This window comes from Lynx canadensis, chromosome E2, assembly GCF_007474595.2.
Source record: "Lynx canadensis isolate LIC74 chromosome E2, mLynCan4.pri.v2, whole genome shotgun sequence".
Classification (NCBI taxonomy): domain Eukaryota; kingdom Metazoa; phylum Chordata; class Mammalia; order Carnivora; family Felidae; genus Lynx; species Lynx canadensis.
The window spans coordinates 41,672,502-41,689,398 of NC_044317.1; the positions used below are offsets into that span (position 1 = coordinate 41,672,502).

At 41.8% G+C, this 16,897-nt stretch overlaps 1 protein-coding gene across 3 annotated transcripts in view; it reads right to left on the reverse strand.

Moving 5' to 3' along the window:
• The window catches only part of CEP89 (centrosomal protein 89), a 73,407-nt gene that overhangs the window by 14,641 nt on the left and 41,869 nt on the right, over window positions 1-16,897 (reverse strand). For all 3 annotated transcript variants that reach the window (XM_030297632.2, XM_030297634.1, XM_030297635.1), the window contains exons 14-16: window positions 15,783-15,963; window positions 3,130-3,297; window positions 2,390-2,531 (exon numbers count right to left, since the gene is read on the reverse strand). In XM_030297632.2, coding sequence (XP_030153492.1) covers window positions 2,390-2,531; window positions 3,130-3,297; window positions 15,783-15,963 — 491 coding nt within the window. The remainder of the gene's footprint in view (window positions 1-2,389; window positions 2,532-3,129; window positions 3,298-15,782; window positions 15,964-16,897) is intronic.

A 16,897-nucleotide genomic window follows, 5' to 3' on the forward strand; every position in this document is an offset into this window, starting at 1 on the left:
AGATTGTTGGCTTAACTTGTAACTTCCAAGTATTTGGACAAATAGCGTATGGCTTCCGTTTCGATTCCCATCCTGGGCCCACAAATATGAAGGGAGGACCTAAGAGGGACCGTGTGAGGATCGGGGAGGATCTAAACTTCATCACAGAAACCTGGGGTGATCGCTGGCCCACACGGGAGGTGCAGGGCCTGCCTCCTGGGGAAGCCTGCGTGCCCCGCGCTGCAAACAAGATGACTTCGCCTTTACAGTGGTACTGACACGTGGCAGCGGGGTCCCCGTTTTTCACAAGCTTCTGCTTTGCGCTCTGGCTATTCCAGTGGGGAAGCACAGGAGGCAAGGCAAAGGGGGAAATGGGCGCTCAGCACCACTACAGAAAATGCCTGAGCCCAGCACTTGGGTTAGGATGATGACCTCTCAGGAGGCGGATGGGACAGGGGCATACAGGCTTAGGGGCCTACCATGCTGTGTCTGAGTCACATTGCTTCCAAAAGACCTGGGAAGGGCTTAGAAATCACCATTAATGTGTAATCAATCTTACCACTCCTAGCAGCAACTATTGTAATTAAGAAAGCAACTTTTTTGGTAACCTTAATATAAGTGCAGAATGAGATCTCAAGACTGGCTTAATTAGCATCTCTTTTATTACAAATAAGGATCACATTTCCCCCAAGAGCTGTGTGCTATTTATATTTCTATTTCCTCTTATATAAACAATGGCTAAAAGCCATTATCCTATGGAGAATTTTTTCTTTAAAATTTTTTTAATGTTTATTTATTTTTGAGACAGAGAGAGAGAGAGAGACAGACAGAGTGAGTGGGGGAGGGGCAGAGAGAGAAGACACAGAATCTGAAGCAGGCTCCAGGCTCTGAGCTGTCAACACAGAGCCTGACATGGGGCTTGAACTCACAAACTGGGAGATCATGACCTAAGCCGAAGTTGGAAGCTTAATTGATTGAGCCACCCAGGCACCCAGAACTTTTGTTGTTGTTGTTCTTGTTGTTGTTGTTGTGGAGAGACAGAGAGAGAGAGACACACACACACAGACAGAAAGAGAGAGAGAGAGATCCTGAGCGAGGGGAAAGGGGCAGAGGGAGAGAGTGAGAATCTTAAGCAGGCTCCACGCTCTGTCCAGAGCCTGATGCGGGGCTCAATCCCAGGGACGCTCAACTGACTGAGCCACCCAGGCGCCCCCTCAAAGGAGGAACTTGATACCTTCCTAACAAATGGGAATAAGCCTGTGGCACATCCTGACAGACTCTCCACACCCCATTCACTTGGGAGAGGGGTTGAGTGATTCCAAGTTTGCCAATTTCCAAATGTCTCAGAAAATCTGCTAGTTTCCTCTGTCATGACATCCACTAAATTATTATTTCTAATCATATGCTACCAGAGATTTGCAACGCTGCTTAAACAAACATGTTTATTGAAAAAAAAAAATTTTTTTTAACGTTTATTTATTTTTGAGACAGAGAGAGACAGAGCATGAACAGGGGAGGGGCAGAGAGAGAGGGAGACACAGAATCTGAAACAGGCTACAGGCTCTGAGAGGTCAGCACAGAGCCCGACACGGGGCTCGAACTCACGGACCGTGAGATCATGACCTGAGCCGAAGTCGGCCGCTTAACCGACCAAGCCACCCAGGCGCCCCAAACATGTTTAAATGAATGTAAGCAACATGTGTTCAAAGTTGAAAAATCATAAAATGCAAACAGGCCTAGATTTTTTTCTTAATTGCCTGTAATTTCACCACTTGGAGACACCACTACGTAAGTCCCATTTTGTGGTAAATTCTATCGGGCTTTTTTCACTGCGTGGAGCTTGGCAAAGAGCGTGCCTCCTTTCACTGCACAGTCTGCCGCTGGCACCTTTTAACACTAATGTGGAAATGCCAAGAACCATGCCCTTGGCATCACGCGGGCTGGCGGGGCAGTGCTCCACCATCTAGGACCACTGATAACCCACGCGGTCCTTTCCTTGGGACTAGGGTCGCCAGGAGCAGCGAGGGATGGACTCTATTTACCCTGTCCATGGTGCTCATATTTCATCTTCAAACAGGGAACACATTAAGTCAGCTTTACAGGGAGAATATGAAGACGCGTCTGCATGCGTGATAAATGCCTGGCGACCCTGTTCTATTTGGCTGGATCAACTAATTCTGAGTTTATCTTCTAGAGTATCATTTACCATTATTTAAAAGTGTGGGTTATCCGCCTTTCAAAAATGTGTTTCCCCCATGGTTGAAAGCAAAAATTTTGGAGAATCTGAAAATGTGCAGTTAAAATGTAAAAAGATGAAGGTTTTTACGGGTAATTTTATAAAGACAACACACTTAAAACTATGTTTGCGTATTAACTTGCAGCGGACTCGAAGTTAACTGGGGGAGCTTACCAAATACATAAGACTGTCGCGTTCCTGGGTCATATTCTCTGCCAGGCCAACAAGATTTGCCAGGTACTGGTGAGCAGACATTTCGTTCTCCATGGCTTTTTCCACCTGCTTTTTGAGGACGTCAATTTTCTTTTGAGACCTCCTAGAGAGTCCCCCCAAATGGTGGAATAAAAAACTCATTAGCCTGAATGGCTAGGGCATAGAGACTATCTGAATTGTAAAAACAGCAAGTATGTTAGCATTTAAATGTATTCTTCGGCAACCCAAATCTTCCTTTGAGTTTCAGGGTGAGAATAGGTAACCGAGTTTAATTTTGAATGAAGCATAATTACTGATTCCCGGCCAAGTCAGCAAGAATCAAAAAATGCTTCACACAATTAATAGGTTACTTATGTATTATTCTCTTAATTTTTTGGCCCATGTTCTAAAAGATGCTTTTGAAAAAGGAATCCAGTTACCCCAAAATGCATAGGAAATAACTTCCAGGACTTTCAGTCTTAGGGTCATCATTATGACTATCAACTATAATTGAACCATAGACTTGAGAAATGTTGGCTAATGCTGGTCAACAGCAAAGCCTTTACTGGGCTTTTGTTTTGATATCCAATAATCTCAATGATCCTTTTCCATTTTCTAGCCAGTATTAGACAAAGAAAATAAAACGGAATATTTGTCTCTTTTTAATACAAAAAAAAAATAAATAAATAAAAAACCCGGCTGAAGAAAAGATAGATAAAAACCTATTTATTTTCTGTGCCCTTTCGAGTTCAGCTCCCAGTGCTTTGTTTTCAGCTGTCAGGCGGTTCTTCTCTAACAGCAGGCTCTTTTTCTGCATTTGCAGGACGGCCAGCTTTTCCATCAGTTCTTCTAGCTCAGCACCTCCTTTCTCCTCTTCCTTCTGCAACTGGCTGGCAGACAAAAACATCACAGGCTTGTATCTGCACTCTGAAGTTAACTTGAGGCGGCCACTGCCAGGCAAGTGATGGGCAGCCCAGCCCCCGGGGCCCATGGGGCTCCTTGGGAGGCACCCCCCCAACCCCCCACCCCCCCCTCCACCCTGGAAATACTGTTTGTCCCCTCCCGGAGGGCCTGGGATGGAGCTTCTAGAGGCTGGGCATGGCTGGGCACACACTTCTTTGATGGTAATGATCTAACCCCTGCCCGTAACTGTTGCATATGCCTCTACATGGATATTTTTCTTTTAAAGTTTATTTATTTTGAGACAGAGGGTGGGGGGCAGAGAGCAGAGAGTGAGAATCCTAAACAGGCTCTGCACTGACAGCCCCATGTGGGACTCGAACTCACGAACTGTGTGAGCATGACCTGAGGCAAAATCTAGAGTCGGATGTTTAACCAACTGAGCCACTCAGGTGCCCCTGTATAGATATACTTATTTATACCCTATATTCCTTCCAGAAGAAAAATTAAGATACTTTAATTTTTTACATAGTTATAATTGCCTTCCCAAATCCTAATGCTAAAACAAATTTTATGTCATACTAAATTCAATGGGTTAATGATAAGAGAAATAAAAGACTAAAGAGGGCATACAATTTCAATATAAAATTCTGGCAAAATGACGCTTGAGAAAAGAGTTATTTCTTCAATGGTTCTCTTGGTCAGTTTTCATGCCATGACCAGCCCTGAGCAGGTAGAGCCACACACAGAGGCTGCCCAATTCTGGGATGGGGTAGGTCTCTCTGGGTACCATGTGGGCCTTACTCCCAGCCTTGCAGGCTGGCAAATTTAAATTTAAAACAAAACAAACAAATAAAAAAGGTAGGAATAATTTGTAAAAAAACAAAAACCAAAAACAGTTAATAGTGGGAGAAATACTTTATTTTTTTTATTGAAGATTTTTATTTTTAAGTAATCTCTACACCCAACATGGGGCTTGAACTTACAACCCTGAGATCAAGAGTCACAAGCTCCACTGACTGAGCCAGCCAAGTGCCCTGAAATAGTTGATTTAAAAAAAAAAAATTAAAAATATTTTTTTAATGTTTATTATTTATTTTTGAGAGACAGACAGCAAGCAGAGGAGGGGCAGAGAGAGAGGGAGACATAGAATCTGAGGCAGGCTCCAGGCTCTGAGCTGACAGCACAGAGCCTGATGTGGGGCTTGAACCCATGAACCGTGAGATCATGACCTGAGCCGAGGTCGGACGCTTAACCGACTGAGCCACCCAGGTGCCCCTAAAAAAAATATTTTTTAATAAAACAAATGTTTCCTTTTCCACCCCCTGGGCATCCCAGAGGAAACTTGTACTGATCATTTCTGATTTTACTTCTCGTGAAATGCTATGATTTAAAGTTTTTTAAATTGTAAAATATACATATAGAAAAACATATAAAAGATAAATGCAGGGGCGCCTGGGTGGCTTGGTCGGTTAAGCTTCCGACTTCGGCTCAGGTCATGATCTCACGGTCCGTGAGTTCGAGCCCCGCGTTGGGCTCTGTGCTGACAGCTCAGAGCCTGGAGCCTGTTTCAGATTCTGTGTCTCCTTCTCTCTCTGCCCCTCCCCTGCTCGTGCTCTGTCTCTCTCTGTCTCAAAAATAAACGTTAAAAAAAAAATTTTTTTTAAAAAGTTAAAAAAAAAGATAAATGCATATTTTAACAAATAATTATAATGAACCATCATATAATTACCATATAGGTGAAGAAACAGGACATTAAAAAGAAATCCCATTTATAATTGCACCACAAGAATAAAATACCTAAGAATAAATTTAATCAAGGAATGCAACTCTATACTCTGAAAACTATAAGACACTGATGAAAGAAACTGAAGACGACACAAAAAAATGGGAAAACATTCCATGATCATGGATTGGAAGAATACTCCTAAGATGTCCATACTGCCCAAAGCAATCCACAGACTTAATGCAATCCCTAGCAAAATACCACTAGCATTTTTCACAGAACTAGAACAAATAATCCTAAAATCTGTATGGAAACACAAAAGACCCTGAATAGGCAAAGCAATCTTGAGAAAGGACAAAGCTGGAGGTATCATAATCCCAGATTTCAAGATATACTACAAACTGTACATGCTTATATGGTCAATTAACCTATGACAAAGGAGGCGAGAATACACAAAGGGGAAAAGACAGTCTCTTCAATAAATGGTGCTGGGAGAACTGGACAGCAACATGCAAGAGAATGAAACCGGATCACTTTATTACACCATCCACAAAAATAAACTCAAAATGAACTAAAGACCTAAATGTGAGACCTGAAATCACAGAACTCCTAAAAGAGAGCATAGACAGTAATCTCTTCGATACTGGCCTTGGCAACACATTTACGGATCTGTTTCAGGAGAGGGAAACAAAAGCAGAAACAAACTATTGGGACTACACCAAAATGAAAAGCTTCTGCACAGCAAAGGAAACTGAATGGGAGAAGATACCTGCAAATAATATATCTGATAAGGGATTAACATCCAAGATATATAAAGAACTTCTACAACTCCACACCAAAAAACCATCTGATTAGAAAATGCGTAGAGGGCCTGAATAGACATTTTTTCCAAAGACCTACAGATGGCCAACAGGCACAAGAAAAGATGCTTAACGTGACTAATCATTAGGGAAATGCAAATCAAAACCATGATGAGATATCACCTCACACCAGTCAGAATAGCTAGTATTGAAAAGACAAGAAATTAACAAGTGTTGGGGGAGAAAAGGGAACCCTTGTGTACTGTTGGTGGGAAGGTAAACTGGTACAACCCCTGTGGAAAACAGCATGGAGAGTCCTCAAAAAATTAAAAATAGAAATACCATAATGATCCAGTAATTTCACCTCTGGGTATTTACTCAAAGAAAACAAAACACCAACTGAAAAAGATATACATACCTCTGAGGTGCCTGGGTGGCTCAGTTAGTTAAGCATCCTACCTTTGATTTCAGCTCAGGTCATGATCTCACGGTTCGTGGGTTCAAGCCCTGTGTTGGGCTCTGGGGCTGACAGTGTAGAGTCTGCTTAAGATTCTCTCCCTCTCTGCCTCATGCGTGCTCTCTCTCAAAATAAATAAACAAACTTTAAAAAAAAAAGATATACATACTGCTATGTTTACTGCAGCATATACAATAGTCAAGATATGGAAGCAATCGAAGTGTCCATCAGTAGGTGAATGGATATAGAAGATGTGGTATAGATAGATATACAATGGAATATTCCTCAGCCATAAAAACGAATGAGATCTTGCCATTTTATGACATGGATGGACCTAGAGCATATTAAGTTAAATGAAATAAGTCAGACAGAGAAAGACAAATACCATATGATTTCACTTATATGGTGATCTAAGGGACAAAATGAACAAACAGAACAAAATGGTGGTTGCCAGAAGGGAGATGGTAGGAGGATGGGCAAAATAGGTTTAACTATTTTACACTATTTAAAGTGTTAAGAGGTTAACACTTCCAGGTATAAAATAAATGAAATAAAATAAAAATCATGGACATGAAAAGTACAGCGTAGGGAATATAGTCGATAATACTGTATTAATGTATGGTGACAGGTGGTAACTGTTATGGTGGTGAACACTGCCTAATGTATAGAGTTGTACAATCACTATGCTGTACACCTGAAACTGATATTAACATTGTACGTCAACTATAATTCAATAGTAAGATAAAAAACACAGAACGTTTCAAGTACCCCAGATATTCCCACATGTCCTGCCCCAATCATAGAGCTGCCTTGAGTACCTTTATAGTGTTACCACGTATCCACGCGTTGCTACGACTCAGTCTGGTGTGCCAGTGTTGGAACCACACATGAAGAGAATCAACATGCACAACAGGTGCACAAAGGGCTGTATGTATTTTAGTGTCTTATGTCTCCAAGACTCACCCATCTGTTTTGTGTGGCTGTAGAATACTTAACTGTATCATTATACCAAATTCTATGTACCCATTTTCTTGCCGATAGTCATTCGGCCTGTATTCTGTATACAGACTTACGGGATTCTCTGCAGGAATGCTACTCCAAGTGTGACCCTCGGATGGGTGTCGGTCTCCAGCTATTTGTTACTTGTCCACAAGATCAATACAGAAACTAAGAGAATGGCTTTGAAACTTTTACAGCAATCTAACGCTGCTGTGACATCTGTGTAGTGTGATGTGAGTGAACCTGATTTGTTGAACAGCAGTTTGGGTGTCGTCAAATGTGCGGAGAGTGGCATGTGGCAGTAGCTGCGTGCTTGTTATGTGCAGCAGGAATACATGACAATGTAGACGACATTGTAGACATGTAGACATTTTAAGGTTAGCTTGTCAACTGTAACTCAAAAACATACAAGATCCAGAACTCATTTCTTTCACTGAAAACTAACTTAACTATTATTTTATTGGACACATTCAACTGGGTTAATGATAAATGGTTAAAGAAGAATGTTGAAAATGCAAAGACTTCTGCTTCCAGCCAAGACAGAGTTGTAGAGATAGATTTACCCCTTCAGCTGGAAAACGAGGCAAAACGTAAGAAACAAGTTTTCTGCCTTTAGACGATACACAATGCAGGGCTGTGATCCCTGAGGAAGGAAATAACAAAGTGAGTACTACAATTGCTTACTGGCAGGCTGCAGGACAGGACAGGAAAACTCCAAATAGAACCTAGTGGACCTGCCGGGTTGAGGAGTCAGAGATCAAAGAGGCCAAAGTAGCTAAAGACTGTGGGGCAGGCAGAGAAAGGGGTCCAGAGATCTTTAGGGGGGTGGGTAGCCACTACAAATCTCTGGCTGAGGACTACTGATCTGCATATGCGTGAGAGGAAACTACCTGAGGCTGAGAAAGAACCATTAGAAATGAGGAGGCAGAATCATTCTTGACATTCACCAAGAACTAGGAGTAGTACACACGCCCAGTAACCAGAGTGGAAAGACCTTATAATAGAAGGGGCACTGGAGATAACCCTCAGAAGGGTATCACTGCCTTTGTAATGAAGCTAAGGTAGCCCTAGACTAAAAGGTGCCTTGGGCCTACCCCAAGAAAAGCAAACTTTGAAAGAACCCAACTACGGTCAAGTAACGTAAGTGTGCACCAGAACAAAATCTAATGCTATTTAAAAGCAATGCACTACATCTAGCATCCAACAACACAAAATCTACAATATCCAGCATCCAATCAAGCATGGGAATAATAAATAATAAAATATGGTCTGTGATCAGAGGGAAAAAAAAATCAATAGAACAATTCCAGAAGTGAGAGAGATGATGGCATTGAACAACAGAGATTCTTAAACAGCTATTATAAATATGTTCTGTATGTTAAAGACAGTAGAGAAATGGATGAGGAGAGGTGAGAAGAGAAATGGAAAATATAAATGACTCAAATGGACCTTCTAGGGATGGAAAAATGCAATATATGAGGGAAACCATACACTGTATGGTTATAAAAATACAGATTAGACACTGCAGAAAAAAAGATTAGAGAACTGGAAGACAGCAATAGAAACTATCCAACTGAAGCAGAGAGAAAGAAGAGTGAGGGAATAAATGAACAGAGCCATCAGAGACCCATGGGACAATATCAAGTGGTCCCAGGAGAGGTGAGAGAAAGAAGAATAGAAAAGAATATTGAAGAAACAACAGCTAAATTATTTCCAAGCTCAGTCAACCTCAAGCAGAATAAACATAAAGAAACTACACTAAGGGACATCCTAATTAAATTGCTAAAAACCAGTAACAAAGAAAAATTATTAAAAGAAGCCTGAGGGGCGCCTGGGTGGCTCAGTCGGTTGGGCGTCCGACTTCGGCCCAGGTCATGATCTCACGTCCGTGAGTTCGAGCCCCGCGTCGGGTTCTGTGCTGACAGTGCAGAGCCTGGAGCCTGTTTCGGATTCTGTGTCTCCTTCTCTCTCTCTGACCCTCCCGCATTCATGCTCTGTCTCTCTCTGTCTCAAAAATGAATAAATGTTAAAAAAAAAAAAAAAAAGCCTGAGAAAAAAGACATATCATGTTCAGAGGAACAAAGATGATTTTCATCAGCAGATTTTCATCAGGCACAATGCAAGCCGGAAGGCTATGGAGAGCATCTTCACACTGAATGGGGAACAAAAGTCTCCAAATCAAAAACCTATCAACTTGTAATTTTTTTACCCACCGAAATTATCAGTATAGTTTTATCATTTTCCCAACAGAAGTACTCTACTTTTTAGATATTTGTTCCTCCAATGAAATACAATTCATTGTTATAAACTGATGTTGTTTCTATCAACTTTGCTAAAATCTCTTATTACTTCTAATGATTTCTCTTTTGGTTTATATTTGAGTAGTATGGGTTTTTCTGCCCTTTCATTTTTGACCTTTCTGCGTCTTTCTGACTGAGATGTATAGCTTAATGGCAACACAGGGTTGCCACTGAGAATTTAGCTACACCACTCCATAGTATTTCTGCCTCGCAACCCATTGTGTACGGCCTGCGTGAGGCCTTGAGTGGACGCTAGCCTCCCCCATGCACAGGACTTTGGTCACATCCTGCAGAGTCATGGGTAAATGTAAATTCCTGGTGGTATTCCTCCACGTGATAAGCATTCTCTCCACCTCCTAGGGCCTTCCCCTCACTGCCTCATAGGTAAGACGGCCCGAAGCTTACCAAAACCCTGCTCTTTTTAGTTTGAATTGACCAATCTGGTCTCCATCCAAGAACCCTAGCATGTCACTCACAGACGCTCATGTACCCAGGCACCTTGCCTTGACCTCCCGTGTGGCCCCTCTAGGTACCTGTGAGTATAAACTTCTCTATTTCACTTTTCTTTGTGGTCTCACTATGGCTCACCATCCAACCTCCCAGGGCTCTACTTAACAAATGTTAATTTAATATTTAGTCTATTTAGTGTGTACCTACTCACTCCTGATACATTTGCCTTTAAATCTAACTTTTTATTTTGTGTTTTCTATTTTATCACTTGTCCTATTTTTTCTTGCTTTCATTTAGACTGATTAAAAAAAAAATCATTCTTTCCCCATACTAGTTTAGAAGTTATACACATTCTGTTTGCACAAATTTCATCATGCATATTTTCACACTATAGAATGAATCAACACCTTTCCCCTCTCCAGAATGACATAAACACTTTAGAAGACAAACTCCATTGACTCCCTTCCTGATTATATGCTGTTATTGTTGTGCATATGAATTCTATGTATTTAAAATTAAAAAAAAATTTTTTTTAGGTTTATTTTTGGGAGAGAGAGAGAGAGACAGAACACAAATGGGGGAGAGACAGAGAAAGAGGGAGACACAGAATCCAAAGCAGGCTCCAGGTTCTGAGCCATCAGCACAGAGCCTGACGCGGGGTTCGAACCCATGAACTGCGAGACATGACCTGAACCAAAGTCAGATACTTAGCCGAATGAGCCACCCAGGCGCCCCAGAATTCTATGTATTTTTAAATCCCAAAAGATATTGTTCTATGGAATTGATGTTCACTTACATTTACTAACATATTCACTATGTCTTTTTTTACTCTTATTTCTACCTTGTTTCTGATACATCCACGTCCGAATTATTTTCCTCCTCCTGATGCATACTCTCTTTTAGAATTGCCTTTAATGTAGGGTTCCTGGTGGCAACACTCAGTTTGGATTTGAAAATATCCTTATTTTGGCTTCATTCCTGAAAGGCATTTTCTCCAGTGATAAAATTCTAGCTCCTTAGGGGTTCTGTTTGTTTCCCAATTGACATGTCCCCTGTTACCTGTTAAACACCCTGCTGTGGCTGAACTGCTCTGAAGGAAACCTGTCCTCTGCTCTTTCGCTAAGACAGCTCTTCATTTACCCGACCGTGCTTGCGCTCCTTGGGCAAGTATAATCCACGTGTTGTCATATTGTCTTCAGTTGCGGAAGACGCCCAGCTGTCATAAGTCTAACTCTCTGGATCAAATATATCCCTATGTCGCTTCCTGTCTGTGATCGACTGATACCACAATCTTGGAGCACTCCATGCCATCCTATGGTTACCTGCTTCTGATCTATTTTTCAGTTCACTAATTCACCATCCTGATAGGTCTCGTCTAGAGTTAAGCCCATCCAGTGAATTCTCAATTTAGGTTATTATATTTTCCAGTTCTAAAAATTCTGTGTCTTTTTCAAACCCAGTATTGTGATGCTTTTTAGTTCTCAGAAGATATTTTGGAGGCTTTTATTTCTTTAAGCCTAACAGCCACCAGTTGCTTTATAGTCTTTGTGTGATAATTCTATATCTGGACTCTTTATTATTATGTGCTACTTCTATTGGTTCCCAGTCACTGTCTGTCTGTCTGTCTGTCTTTGTGTCCTGGACACTATCCTTGGAAAATTTTTAGGAGTAAGGAACCTTCCTCCAGAGAGGACTGAGGGCTGGTTTGTTTCCGGTTCACCTTACCCTGAGGATGAAACCCTTTGGAGTCCCAGCTCGCTATTCATTTGTGGGTGCTGGGATTGTCTTGTCCTTCTGGATCCACTGATATTTCATTCAGGTATATCTGGGTGTGGGTCTTTTTCATTCACCGTACCGGGTACTCTGCGGGTCCTAGCGTTAGTCTTCAGAGACTTCAACTATGCCCTTCAACTATTAATGTCGGTCTGCCCATTTCCTTCAATCTTTCTTTCTGAGGTTCCTGACGATCTAAGGTTGGACTTCCTGGATGGGTCCTCCATCTATTACCTTCCTCTCCATTCCCAATTGTCTGTCTCCTTATGCTCTGGCAGAATTGACCAATTTGTCTTTTGGCCTTTCTAATTTTCTTTAGATTCTGGTAATCATTTATTAAAAAAAAATTTTTTTTAACGTTTATTTATTATTGAAAGACAGAGAGAGTCAGAGCATGAGCAGAGGAGGGGCAGAGAGAGGGAGACACAGAATCTGAAGTAGGCCCCAGGCTCTGAGCTGTCAGCACAGAGTCCAACGCGGGACTCGAACTCACAAACTGTGAGATCATGACCTGAGCTGAAGTTGGACGCTTAACCAACTGAGCCACCCAGACGTCCCTCTGGTAATCATTTCTAATCTTGCTCTTAATAATTGCACTTCTTTTATGGCATTGTATTGTTTTAGATCTCCTGCCTTCTCTATATTATGTTTCCTTTTATTTGTTTTTTTAAGTAGTCCTCACGGTTAGCACAGAGCCAAATGTGGGACTTAAACTCACAACGCTGAGATTAAGACCTGAGCTGAGATCACGAGTCAGATGCTCACCTGCCTGAGACACCCAGGCGCCCCATCTGACTTTCCTTTGAAGTGAGTTTCTCTGCTTACGTAGGTCTCCCTCTTTCACTGTATTTTTACCTCCTTTATATCCAATGATGCTTGTCATTTGTTCACATCTAGGAGTCTGCTCTTATTTTAGGATGAAGAACTGGGTATTTGGTAGGTATTATATAAGGAGATGGCTTTTCCGCCCTGGCATCTCCCTGAGCAGGCGTATCACTGACTGCTGAGCAGGACTCTGCCTACACAGATGAATTCTGTGACTAGTCAGCTCCCCTTTAGGCTAGAAGCCCCCTGCCCCAAAAGCCAGAATAAGGAAGGCTTTCCTTGTGTAGACACCACTAGTCACCCCAAACCTTTAGCTCTCTCTAAACAAGTTTGCTAACTTTCTTTAGAGGTGGGGTGACACCCTGGTTCACATCGTGGGTAGACTCAACAGTTGTAAGTGATGATAAAAGCCAAGAACAATGTAAGCCTCCAGGCGTGGCCACCGCACAGCTCTAAGTCAGCTGGACAGCTCCCCATGAGAATAACCTCCTGCCCTCTCTTGGGCCACAGTTCCTCCCAGGCAAGCTGCCAACAGATAGAACAAACAAGACAAAATGGAGAAGCCACTCCGTATTTATGATCCGCACTTCCCTGAACCAGGAGAGGACAAATGACACATAGGCACCGTCCCTGGACACTCACCAAGCATTCAGTTTAACCCTTTTATTCTACAAACACCTTTCTCTCAGGACCTCATCTTTGCCTGAGACACAGCCCTTTCCCAAATTCCTCCTGAGACTCCCCTCATTGTAGGAGCTGGGTCAACAGCTGCTTTGCTGATGACTAGTAACTAACTGCTCTGGTACATGTGGCGGATCTCTTACTACCGGATCAGTGTGGGAAGGGAGCCCCCTACCTGAGGCAACCAGAGGGTGGGTGCACTTTGTCTCCCTTCAGCCCAACTCCAAGGTGTCCTTGGCTTACCTCATGTCTGTAGTATTCACCTTACTTTGTCTGTTTTTCTACCCAATCTTGGTACAGCCTCTACGGACTTCCCCGAATTCACACATTCCATCCCTGATGAAGCCATGCCCTTCTTCCCATGTTACAAATGCTCTCTCCAATCAAACACTGTGCCCTCCAATAGGGAACCATCGGAGTCAACACTCTCTGTGTTCATCCTCACTGCTCCACCCTCTACCCCACCAGTCAACTCTTGAGCACAAAGCCTCCTGGAAAAAGGCTGGCACAAAGGCCTTCTGTCACCTTCTAGTAGGGACTAGTTTACTCTCTACCACAATGCTCCTCTCCTAATTTCCACTTACAAGAGATGTGGTGACATGTTTGCCTTTTCAACATGTTTGCCTTGTCTTCCATTGCCTTTGCCATTAGTGGCTTCCTTCTGAAGGTTTCCATATCTTCTACACTCACATCTAGAATATGTGCCTATGACACATCCACAAAAAAACATCAGCCACAGGAGTGGGTGTTTGAGGGAAATAAAATCACAAAGAGGAACATAATCTCAAAAAACTTTCCTTCCTCTACTGGAATAGAAAAGTAAAGTACAGGTATGGCCCAGACAACATGTAATAGTACAGAGAAAACACTGGGTTCCAGCATTTACTGACGCACCAAACTAAGCACTTTACATGCCCTAACTCATTTATTCCCCCACGTCAACCGTCTTAGCTGAATGCCTAACCATTTAAAAAATTATTTCCTCCATTATGAAAATAATGTATATTCATAATAGAACACAGGTAAAATATTTTAAAACAAAACACAAAGAAAATTTAAATTACCCGTTTTGATGGTTAATTTTATGTGTCAACTCGGCTAGGCTATGGTGCCCGGTTGTTCGGTCACACGTTAGATGGATGTAGATGGATGCCGCTGTGGAGGAATTCTGCAGATGTGATAAACATCTATCGGCAACTGACTTGACGTAAAACAGATTACCCTTGATAAGTGGGTGGGTCCCATCCAATCAGTTGAAGGCTTTATGAGCCCAAACTGAGAGTTCCTACAGAAGGAATTCTGCCTCAAGAGTGTACCACAGAAATCCTGCCTGAGTTTCCAGCCAGCTGGCTGCCCTGTGGATTCTGGATTTGCCAGCCTCTATAATCGTGTGAGCCAGTTCCTTAAAATAAACCTCTCTCTAGAAATATCTATATACACATCCAACATATATCCATCGTTTTTCTGGAAAACCTCAGCTACTAATACACCCATTTCACCTGCCAAAGAGAATTTCTGTTAATATTTTTCCATTCTTCCAGTCTTTTTTTCTATGTACTTATGGCATATGTGAGTGTGACCATATACAAATATGTGTGTGTATGTATTTATACACATAAGAAATACATATAAAGACCCACATATTAGAACAGTCAACTCATTCCAGTTTGCCTCAGACTTTTCCAGTTTTAGCACTGTTAATTCTCACATTCTGGGAAAACCTCTCAGTCCCAGGTAAACCGGGATGGTTGGTCACCTTAATACGCATACATATATGTGCTTTCTTTCTTTTTAAATAAAATTTTCCTTTTAAATAAAATTGTGATCATTCTATACATACTGTTTTATAATCTAATCTCTTCATCTAAAAATATATTTTTTCCCTCGAAGTGCTTGGGTGGCTCAGTCGGTTGAGCGTCTCTTGGTTTTGGCTCAGGTCATGACCTCGTGATTCATGAGTTTGAGCCCCACGTCGGGCTCTGCACTGGCAGTGCAGAGCCTGCTTGGGATTCTCTCTCTCCCTCTCTACCCTTCCCTTGCTCGTGCTCTTTCTCTCCCTCTCAAAACAAACAAACAAACAAACAAATAGCATTTTATGCTTGTATCCTTTAATTGAACCAGTTCCCTATTACTGGATATCCAGGTTTTCTGTTCTACTACTTTAAATTATCTTTGGGTCCAGAACCAATAAAGGCTGGAACAGTAGGGGGAAAAGAAATCACGGACGTGCGCGCACACACACACACACACACACACACACACACACTCTGCAGATGGCAGCCCTCAAGGACAGGCATAGCATACTTTAATAATACAAGATTTACCATTCTCAGTCCCGGACACCTGTGTTGGTGCAGCTAATAGACTCAGAAGAAGACAGCGTGACCCCTCTCCACTCCGCCTAAAACCACACGCACGGTGACACGCTCACACTTGTGAAAATGAAAAGACCCTGTGTCCTTACCTTTTTAATTCGTTTACAATCGAAGCATGGACGTTCATTGCAATTTTGCCATCCAAGCGTGTTTTTAGTTCCTGGCATTCAGTACGTAAAATTTCCATTTGCTCCTTGTTTTGAGTTAGCTCCTTTTCTTGGCTCTGGGTTTTAGTCTCCAGAAGCATGAGTTGTTTTGTCAGCTTAGAAACTGAAAAATGAGATGGATAAAGACTTGGTACAGAAGACTTAGGAAAACAGGATTCTTGATTACTAGGTAATACCAAGGAGAGCCAGCTCATAAAAAATGATCTTGAAAAAATCTTTTGGGGATTTAGAAATGAATACCAAAGGCCTTGTCCCTATATTAGAAATTACTGTCCCTATATTAAATGTTCCCTAAACATACATTTTCCTACTGGGGCTCAATTTATTTATTATTATTTTTTAGCAGGTTCAATTTGTTGATATCATAGTTGATAATATACGATGTTAAACAAAACATGATTTTAGCCTTAAAGGAACTGACTTTCCAAAGACAGAAGCCTTAAGTCACACACAGATACGCAAGCACAGACACACAACATCGATACTGTCCCTGAAAGTGCAAGATTTTCAAGTATTTAGAGACATCAAATATGGCCCAAGTACAGACTGAATGTATTGCTTTTCTTCCCTTTCCTCATTAAGTTATGTTTTCTGTCCTGTATCTAAAGGAAATCGTAAATATTTTCAGCCTGAGCAACACCGAAGTACATAATGATAAGATACTTCCCAGACAGCTGTTGGAACCGGCACTTAGAAGTCTTAGAGCATAAAACTTTAAATCCTTGTACTCTGTGAAAAGTTAGTTGGTCAAAATGAATAGCTCCCTCTGGGAAATGGAAGATAAGATAGGCAGCTGACTAAACCAGACAGGCCTAAAGGTTGGCCCTATTCTCCATGACCAGAATAATCACCACACCTGCTCAGATCCACTACATTTAAAGAAATTAAGCTCAGGGCATACAAAATTAATTTTCCCTGCCATCTCTGGTCTTGAAAACAAAGACAGGAGGCTCAACGACTTTCTCTTTCCTCCGCCCCAAATCATGCCAGAGGAAAGGCACATATGTCCGTGCCATGTGGAGTTGAAGGGGAAGTCC